We start from the raw sequence: 9,578 nt of genomic DNA, 5'->3' as shown, positions 1-9,578 counted from the left end.
AATTTATCGGCGATTTCCAGATAATTCTTTAAAAACCTTATAAACATGGTTTTGAACTCTATATCCAGTCATTTGCTTTCTTCCATTTCTGTCATTTGTGATCTGTTTCTTTGACTCCGCATTTTTTATGCTTCCCTGTGTTGGTAGAGTGGTTTTGTGTGCTAGGTGTCCTATAGGATCCAGTGGCTCAGCCTCCCCAGTTACTTGAGGTGGACATTCTTGGTGCACCCCCTTGTGGGCTTTGTGCACAGTCTTGTTGTAGTTAAGCCTTGATTGTTGTAGTTATCACTGGGAGGAATTGACCTCCAGGCCAATTGGCTGTGAGAATCAGCTGTGTCTGTAGTGGGAGAACTTCTGTACTGGAGACACCCCTTTGGGGAAAGACTTGCTTCAATGGGGCTTTGGTGCTGACTGAGTATGCCCCTGAGTGTGTCCTTTATGATTCCAGGGAGCTACAAACTGGATGGTCCCACTCTGACCTCTGGGTACATTGGCTCCTGGATCTCTGGGGAGGTGTTAATCTAGCCCCTGACTTAGGCTATCCAGCAAAAGCCTCCCTACAGGGCTCAGGCGGGGCAGGTTCCACGGGATCAACAGAGCTTGGAGCTGCAAACTGGATGGTCCCACTCTGACCTCTGGTACATTGGCTCCTGGATCTCTAGGGAGGTGTTAATCTAGCTCCTGCCTTAGGCTATCCAGCAAAAGCCTCCCTGCCAGGCTTGGGCGGAGCGGGTTCCACGGGATCAACAGGGTGGGGCTAGCAGTTATGGCTGCTCTCAGAGGCTCCGCTTCTCAATGTCCTGGTAATCGCTGCAAGCCCCTCTGAGAGAAAGCTGCCCTTGAGTTCTGACCGATGCCAGACAGTCCTGCTTGCCCCGTGTGAGTCTGAGTCCCCAGAGACTAGCCCGGAACTGGAGCTCAGAGCCTGAGACTCCCTCCTGATTAAAAACGACAACTGCGCCCTCAGTCGCCAGCCCGCTCTGCATGCACCTCCGCACCTTAGTATTTTACTTCTGCATTGCGCCTCCTCTGAGTCTCAGTATGCTTTTCTCTTTCTTTCTAGTTGTAGAATTTCCACTCTGCCAGCCTTCCTGTGGTTCTGGATGATGTCTGTTCCATCTTTCAGTTGTATTTTTGAAGTGGTTGTTTGAGGCAGCAAGCTCTGGTGTTTACCTATGCCGCCATCTTGATTTCTCTCTGCATCATTATTTTTAAATGGCCTACCCCAGTGGTCTGCAAACTGCGGCCCCTTGAGTGTGGCTCTTCCACAAAATACCACGTGCAGGCGCGCATGTACAGTGTGATTGAAACTTCATGGCCACACTCAAGAGGCCAAAGAGCCACATGTGGCTCGTGAGCCGCAGTTTGCCGACCACTGGCCTAACCCCTTCTTTCACAGCTCTCATTTCCCTTTAGAGTTACAAGGAGAGAAACCAGAGAAAGCCACTTGAGAATGGCAGAAAGCAAAGGGCACAGCATATGATTTGTACATAAGCCGTATCGGACTATTTATTGTGAACCTAGAGTGAACTGTCCCACTGGTACCCATTTTAATAACAATGGAATATCTGCATGCAATCTTTATGAGGCACTCTGCAAATTGCAATGAAAAGAGGCCACAGGTCTTTGCACATAAAAGAAAACGTGGAAAGAGTTCCTGGCGAGGCGTCCGTTCCTCACACACAAAACACCGTGTGTTTCTAATCTCATTTCATAAGGCAAATGCTTTTCTTTTTCAACAGAGGAATTCAAGGGCTCCACCTTCGTGGAGCTGATGAAGAAGGAAGGCACCACCCTGGGACTGACCGTGTCGGGCGGAGTGGATAAGGACGGCAAGCCGAGAGTCTCTAACCTGCGGCAAGGAGGCATTGCAGCCAGGTAACCTCATCCCGGGGAAGTGTGGGCAAAGGGACATGGGGTGAAATTAACTCAAACACTAAAGCTCCCCCAGAGAAGGTCACCGGTTAATGAATGACAGCGGAAGGGCGGCGGGGCGTGGTTCAGAGTGTGGCTTTTTTTGCCTGTGCCCGAGTCACCCGGGAGGTCATCTCAGGAGCAGCCAGGCCCTCGTGAGATTTTAATGTTAAAACCCCTGTATGGCTGCAGTCCCCAAATGTGCCACGGAACACAGATGGCCTGCGATGGGGATGAGACCCTTCGATTATGTACCTGGGGAACAGATGATCCAGAGAGGGCAGGGCCAGGCCCGACTCTGAGCTTCTGTGGGACAGTTTTGTGGGTCTGGCATCTTCTCCACTTTTCTACTTGTGGGATCTCTCTTCTCATCAGACACAGAGGTGATCTTCAAAAGGACAGCAGGCTTAGGCAAGGAGGTCTCATTTTGTGCTTGTTCCGGTGAGCTGCAAATTGTGCAAGTTATTGCCAAAGGCAGTCTGTCCTGGATGCCGGGCAGGAGTGGGCTTGCTTTGTAGACAGATTCAAAAATCCGCCTCCGGAAGAGGGGATGGGATGGTCAGGTCCCGTTCAAAGTGAGGTTCATGTACCTTAAATCCTGGACACCAGTGCTTTTGTCCACACAATCGCCAATTAGGGTTTAGAGTGCTTGCTTTATAAAGAGTCATTTGAAATAGTGATTACTGCAGTTGGTGAACCTGTGTGTACAATTAATTTATAAGCTTAGTCCAATTGATTGCTCCGTGACCCGAGGTACTGTTTGTAAAACAGGCCGGTGTCCACACAAACATCCTGATTTCCTTTCTTCAGGCTTTTAAGAGACGTCTTTCCACACCTACAGCCTCCCTTTTTGTAACAGTCATGGCCAGTCCGTGATGCTCGGGCTGTGTATGTCTCCAGAGCTTCACGTGAGCACGGTAGGGCAGGTCGGGGGGAATGCCATTGGCAGTTGTATTGATGCTGTAGTTACTAGTAGTGCTGTGCTGGTTGTATTATTATCAATCACCAGACATTCACTGTTTAAGGCACCTACATTTTATAGGTAGTAAACCAAACTAATTTAGAATAAGGTCTCTGCCCTGAGGGGACTTATAATCTATTAGAGGAGATATGGAATAGAAAACATGAAAAGTTCAATAATAATAACATTGCAAAAGTTCAATAATAATAACCGTGAAAAGCGACAACAGGAGTTGTCACAAAGCAGTCGGCGGTTACGTTGCCCAGTGAGTGTCAGTAAACCCGAGGTAACCGTGGCAGCATGTCCGGCAGGCTGCAGTGGATTAGGGAGGCTCACTGAAAAAGGAATGATTGGAGCTGAACTTACATAAAATAAATGAATTAGGTATTTCTATTTGGGGAGAAAGTATTATTGAAGGCCCTAATTTTAAGTCCTATCATTCGTCTCGCTGTTTGCTCTTGGCTTACAAGTAGAGTTCGACTAAAAGCCCACAAGCAGCCAGGGTTCTATTATGGTGGTGAAGAGAAACAAGAATGTTACCGAAACCTAGTATTTTTCTTATAATTTCTCCTTCACCAATACTCTTCTTTGTCACTCACGTTGTAAGCAATAAATAGCAAAACAAGCTGATGCTTTCCTTAGGAAATTCCCAACGAAGATATTGAAAGCTGTGACATGTCCAAAAGACAGGTGGCAAAAATGGGGAAGAATGTGAAGAAAGGAAAAATCCTGGTGTGTCCAGGATCTGGATAATCTACCCCCTGACCCCCCGCCCGCCCTCCCTAGATAGCCAATCCTTTATGGCCAGAGTAACTAAAAAAAAAATATTCTGTATTTTGTTTCATGATTCTCTCTAAAAATAGAAGAGGCAAAGGGTTGGGGGGGAAATCAGAGACAGCCACAGATCCAGAGAAAGACTTGTAAAGGCTAAGAGTCAGCATGCGTAAGAGGGGTCCGCGGACTCTCGCTTCCACCTGGCTGTATTCCCACTCCCAGGACCAGCCATAGCCCAGGAGGCCGGGACTGCTGCTCCGTGGGCCTTGCATGATAATCATGAAGGGAATGTGGAAATACAGTCGGACAGGCCTGTGGAGAGGATGGGTCAACTGAGGCGACATCCCCTATTTTGCAGAAGTGACCAGCTGGATGTGGGTGACTACATCAAAGCCGTGAATGGGATCAACCTGGCCAAGTTCCGCCATGACGAGATCATCAGTTTGCTGAAGAATGTGGGGGAGAGAGTGGTTCTTGAAGTCGAGTATGAGCTGCCGCCAGTCTGTAAGTAATTGTCACCCAAGGCAGAACGGCCGTACCATGTTTTTGCCTAAAAGGTTGTTTCTTATTTTCTTCCTTTTTGCCATCATTGTCTCATCACTGGGATGGCAGAGCATAGTTTCTTGATATTTAAAAATTATTTGAGCCCTAGTTGGTTTGGCTCAGTGGATAGAGTGGCCTTGGGACTGATGGGTCCCGGGTTCGATTCCAGTCAAGGGCACATATCTCGGTTGCAGGCTCCTAGCGCCCTGGTGGGGGGCATGCAGGAGGCAACCAATTGATGTGTGTCTCTCACATCGGTGTTTCTCTCTGTCTCTCCCTCTCATTTCCACTATCTCTAAAAATCAATGGAAAAAGTATCCTCAGGTGAGGATTAAAAATAATAGTAATTATTTGAATTGATAAGCTTGTAACCTGTTCAGGAAGAATTTAAAAGAATGTAGATATCAATGAAATTATGTAGAACTTGCTTTCTATTAAGGCGGTCTGTGAATATTCTATTAAGGTGATCTGTGAACAAAATACCACATGTGGGCACGCACGTACAATCCGATTGAAACTTTGTGGCCCATGCGCAGAAGTCGGTATTTTGTGTAAGAGCCGGTATTTTGTGGAAGAGCCACACTCAAGGGGCCAAAGAGCTGCATGTGGCTCGTGAGCGGTTTGCCGAGCTGCAGTTTGCCGACCACTAACTTAGAACAATAAACATTTTTTGGTAAATAATAAATACACAAATTAATCAACACTCATGATAGGCATTATTAACATTATTATTCTCATTCTACAGAGGCTTAAGTTAATATCTTTCCCAAATGAGTAAGCAGCAAAGTCAGCATCTGAACTCAGGCTCCCTGACTCCAAAGTCCATATGCTTCTTCAGTGTGAGGTATACCTTATGCTGTATACCTCAGTAATACGCTAATGTATTACTGTTGCCCTGCCTTTAAGCTGTGCTATTCTACAACCACCTCTCCTACTATTAAGCTATTAACAGGGATGCTATCCTGAGAAAATTCTTTGCTTTTCTGTCCTGGTGAGAACTTAGACTGAATATTAATACTCAATTACAATGTATTTGTTCAGCAATAATTTATTGATCATTTATTAAGTTCTAGCCACCACTATGTACATTGGTGGAGTTTACATTCTAATGGGAAGACAGACAACAAGATAAAACCACAATAAATAAGTTAATTATATAGCTAGAATGCCGTGGGAAAAAGAAAGAGCAAGGAGAGGGGTCGGAGTGCTGGCGTAGGATTGCAATTAAATAGAATAGTTATGAACAGTTTCTCTGGGAAACTGACATTAGTCAGTGACTGAAGGAGGTGAGAAAGTTGGCTGTGTGGATTTCAGGGGGAAGAGAATTGCTGAAAGATGGAACAGCCAGTGCTAAGATCCAACAGCAGGATTATATCTGAAGTTGTTCTAGAAACATTAGGAAGGGCAGTGTGGCTATAGCAGAGTGAGCATGAAGAGAAGTAGGAGAGGAGGTCAGAATATAAAGGATGAGGTACTATTGTAGACCATTGGACAGACCTTAAATTTTGCTCGGAATGATGTAGGGGCAGAGGAGTGACATGACCTGGTTTATATTTCCGAAGGCTCCCTCTGGCCGCTGTGTGAGAATAGACTGCCATGGCAAAGGTAGAAGCTAAGTCACCGATTGGGGGGCTATTACAGTGATCCAGGTGAGAGGTAGTGGTGGAAAAACACCATCACATTCCTTTTTTTATGTTTTTATTGATTTTTAGAGATAAAGGAAGGGAGAGGGTTAAGAGAAACATCAACATGAGAGCAAAACATCAGTCGGCTGCCTCCTTCATGAACCCAACAGGGGTCCGAACCCACAACCTGGGCCTGGGCCCTGACCGGGAATTGAACCAGTCACCTTTTGGTGCAGGGTCTGACACTCAGCCAGCTGAGCCACATCGGCCAGGGCCTATCACATTCTGGATTGATTATAAGGCAGAGCCAACAGGATCTTCTGACAGATTTGACGTGGGTTACGCAGAAATAGAGGGGTCAAGGGCCATCCCAGACATTGAGCCTGAGCAACCGGAGGATGGAGTTGCCATGAATGAGGTGGCTAAGGTGGGCAGAGCTGATTTGCGAGGGAAAGACCAGAAGTTCATTGCTTAAAATGCTGCAGTTGAGGTGCCTATTTGACATGCAAAGAAGAAATGTCAAGAGCTGGAGGTCTGGCTTGGAGTTTGGGAGAAAGATCTGGGCTGGAAATGTAAATTTAAGGTTAGTGGGAATATAGGTGGTGGTTGTAGCTTTGGGAACAGATGACAGCACTCGGGGAGTGAGTATACATCACCAATCACCCGTTCTTGTACTTAATATAAAATCTAACACCAAAAATTTAACAGTGATTTTATAACAAAATCAATAGAAGTCTGTGTTCAAAACTCTTGCCAACATTTTTTTCATTTTCAGCAAGGGAAGGCAATGAAATCCAGTGTAGAGAGCTTGGACTGTGTCACTGCTTCAGTGTCAGTTTTGCCCCTTTCTAGCTTTGTGACCTTGGACATGCTATTTAAACTCTCTGAGCCTTGGGTTTCTTATCTACAAAGTGGCTATAATAGATGTAAAATTTTTCTCTAAGAATTCAAGGCTATAATCTCGTAAAGTATTTAGATCATTACCAGGTATTCAATAAGCCATAGTACATTAGTGATTATTGCCATTTTTATTATTATTACACTGAAAGTACTATGTTTTCTTGAACTTTAAAAGAGTCTGTTTGCTTTGAAATTGCTACTTCAAACCAATGCCAAGGAGTTAAGAGAAGCCAGATATCTAGAGATAATGCTCTTTGACTTAGCATTTTTCCTCCACTGGGGATATGAAAATCAATAAAACACAATCTCTTCCTAAAAGGAACTCCTGGATAGCTTTCCAGGGCTAGGGACAGTAGAGGAGATTTGCCAAGTTTATGGAGATTTGGCAAGTCCAGTCGGAAGAGGAACTTTCTAGGCAGAGCATAATGCAAGGAGGTCAGAACACAGCCCAGTGCACGGTTTGAACTACACACAGATTGGAGTTGCTGGAGCCCACGGAGAAAAACAGAGAGGCCTGGCGGGCTGAGAGGACTGAGGCCAGCAACAGCAACAGGAATGAAACAATGGGGGTTGCTTTCTGCATGCAATAAGTCTGATGGGAAATGGGAAAATTATTTTTAAACACAAAAGTGTGAATTTTAGAGTAGATAGATAGGAGAGGTCTGTTCTCCAAGGATTATCTCTGTCATTTTCTATTATGTCTGGATAAATTAATAAGATCTTTGTGTTCAGTGAGGTTGAAGGAATTAATACGCCTCCCCTTCACTGTGCTCAGGCAGCCCAAGCAGGAGCAAGCCCAGTGAGACCCCTGGGGAGCACTGGCTGCTGAAGGCAGATCGCCTGAGGCCAGAGTTTGCTAACTCTTTCACTAATCACAGCAATCTGCGCCTCAGCCAACCACCCCCGTCCCACCCAGTCTAGAAAAAAGTGGAAGGGTGTGTGTGTGTGTGTGTGTGTGTGTGTGTGTGTGTGTGTGTTGTGTGCGGGTGTTCTGATAGATGAAAGATGGAACTTTGATCTTGGGAAAACTACTTACCTTTTCTAAGATTCCATTTCTTTCTTTTTAATTTGTCTATCCTCTCTGGAGGCTATGTTTTTATTGATTTTTAGAGATAGAGGAAGAGAGAAAGAGAGAGAGGTGAGAGAGAAATGTCGATCATTGATTGGCTCTCTCCCTTACATGCCTAGCCTGGGGATTGAACCTGCAACCTAAGTATGTTCCCTGACCAGTAATTGAACCTGAAACCTTTTGATGTAAAGGATGATGCTCTAATCTACTGAGCCACCTGGCCAGGGAAAGATTCAGTGACTTTATGAAAATGAAATGGTCCATCTACATAAACTATAAAGTTGCTGCGGCTCCCGGATCACCTGCTTGCCAGTCTCCTGGACCGCACGGGAGAGCCCTTTGAAGTTGCGGAAGATCTCGCCATCTGGCAGGTGGATGCGGCGCATGAGGTGGATCTCTAACTTAGTGTTGGTGCACTGTCCCGTGATGTGGGGGACCCTGGCATACTTCCCGCCATTTTGGCTCCAGGGACTTGGCAGCCGCCATTTTGTTTTTAAATATATGTCTAATGATTTTTTTTACAGTGTGCAAGGAAGAGGGATAGAGAATTAGAAACCTCAAAGATAGAGAAACCTCCATCAGCTGCCTCCTGCAACACCTCCTACTGGGGATATGCCCACAGCCGAGGTATATGCCCTTGACTGGAATCGGACCTGGGACCCTCTGGTCCGCACGCCGATGCTCTGTCCACGGAGCCAAAGCAGTCAGCCGCCCTTTGGAAACGGCAAAGGTCAATCCCTCTCTTTTACCCTGTCCCCGCCGCCCCAAATCCCGCGTTTTAACTTCCCCGTTGGAATAGCACAAAATACAAGCACAAAACATTCTACAAGTATACTTTTTACTACACAAAAGTGGATTAATACCTTGGTGTTGTTGTTGTTGTTGTTGTTGGTGGTGGTGGTGGTGGTGGTGGTGGTGGGCAGGAGCAGTCTCAGATCTCTTGCACCTGGATCATTCTGGGATTCTGTCCGAAGGAGCAGCAGCTCCCAGAGAAAGCTCTTCCAGTGGCAGTGGTAGTGGAAAAACACTTCCAATCACTGCTCACACTCTTAACGTATGTTTTTATTGATTTTTAGAGATAGAGGAAGAGAGAAAGAAAGAGAAGTGAGAGAGAAACGTCCATCATTGATTGGCTCTCTCCCTTACATGCCTAGCCTGGGGATTGAACCTGCAACCTAAGTATGTTCCCTGACCAGTAATTGAACCTGAAACCTTTTGATGTAAAGGATGATGCTCTAATCTACTGAGCCACCTGGCCAGGGCAAGATTCAGTGTCTTTATGAAAATGAAATGGTCCATCTACATAAACTATAAAGTTCTTTTAGACTTTAAAATTGTGTGATGGTTTGAGACTGTATTTAGAAAGAAAATTCCAAACAGTATCAGGTGTTTATGTATTAAAGTATAGAGCACTGCCTTCAATTTTTTTTTTACCATATAACTGCTAAAGAATTTTGAAATATTATATAATCCTTATCCATCTTTTTAGTTAACATCTAAAATTCTTTATCCATAAAGCTTAAATATTTCAAAAAGATTTATTTTTTGGCATGATTTTCTTTATATGTCTTAAGTACTATTTTATTGAAACTTGGAGCTACATATTTTATGGAATATGTCCTATTTTATGGAAAATACAGCAGAGGGTTGGCAAAGGCAATCCTCACTGTTAAACCATCCGCTAAATCAGACTAGCTTTCTATCAGGAGTTCTTCATTAATTCAAATAAAAGTGTTGAAGCATGTCTCTGTGACAGCCTTCTTCTCAATTCTTATTCTAAGAGAGAAAGATA

At 44.9% G+C, this 9,578-nt stretch overlaps 1 protein-coding gene across 7 annotated transcripts in view; it reads left to right on the top strand.

Annotated features, from left to right (window-relative positions):
* The window catches only part of GRIP1 (glutamate receptor interacting protein 1), a 441,012-nt gene that overhangs the window by 290,110 nt on the left and 141,324 nt on the right, over window positions 1-9,578 (top strand). For all 7 annotated transcript variants that reach the window (XM_006769627.2, XM_015567756.1, XM_006769628.2 and 4 more), the window contains exons 3-4: window positions 1,743-1,878; window positions 4,008-4,153. In XM_006769627.2, coding sequence (XP_006769690.1) covers window positions 1,743-1,878; window positions 4,008-4,153 — 282 coding nt within the window. The remainder of the gene's footprint in view (window positions 1-1,742; window positions 1,879-4,007; window positions 4,154-9,578) is intronic.

The sequence above is a fragment of the Myotis davidii genome, unplaced genomic scaffold (genome assembly GCF_000327345.1).
Source record: "Myotis davidii unplaced genomic scaffold, ASM32734v1 scaffold523, whole genome shotgun sequence".
In the NCBI taxonomy this organism is placed as follows: domain Eukaryota; kingdom Metazoa; phylum Chordata; class Mammalia; order Chiroptera; family Vespertilionidae; genus Myotis; species Myotis davidii.
The sequence above is the reverse complement of the archived record's forward strand: the minus strand, read 5'-3'. Positions and strand labels throughout refer to the sequence as shown.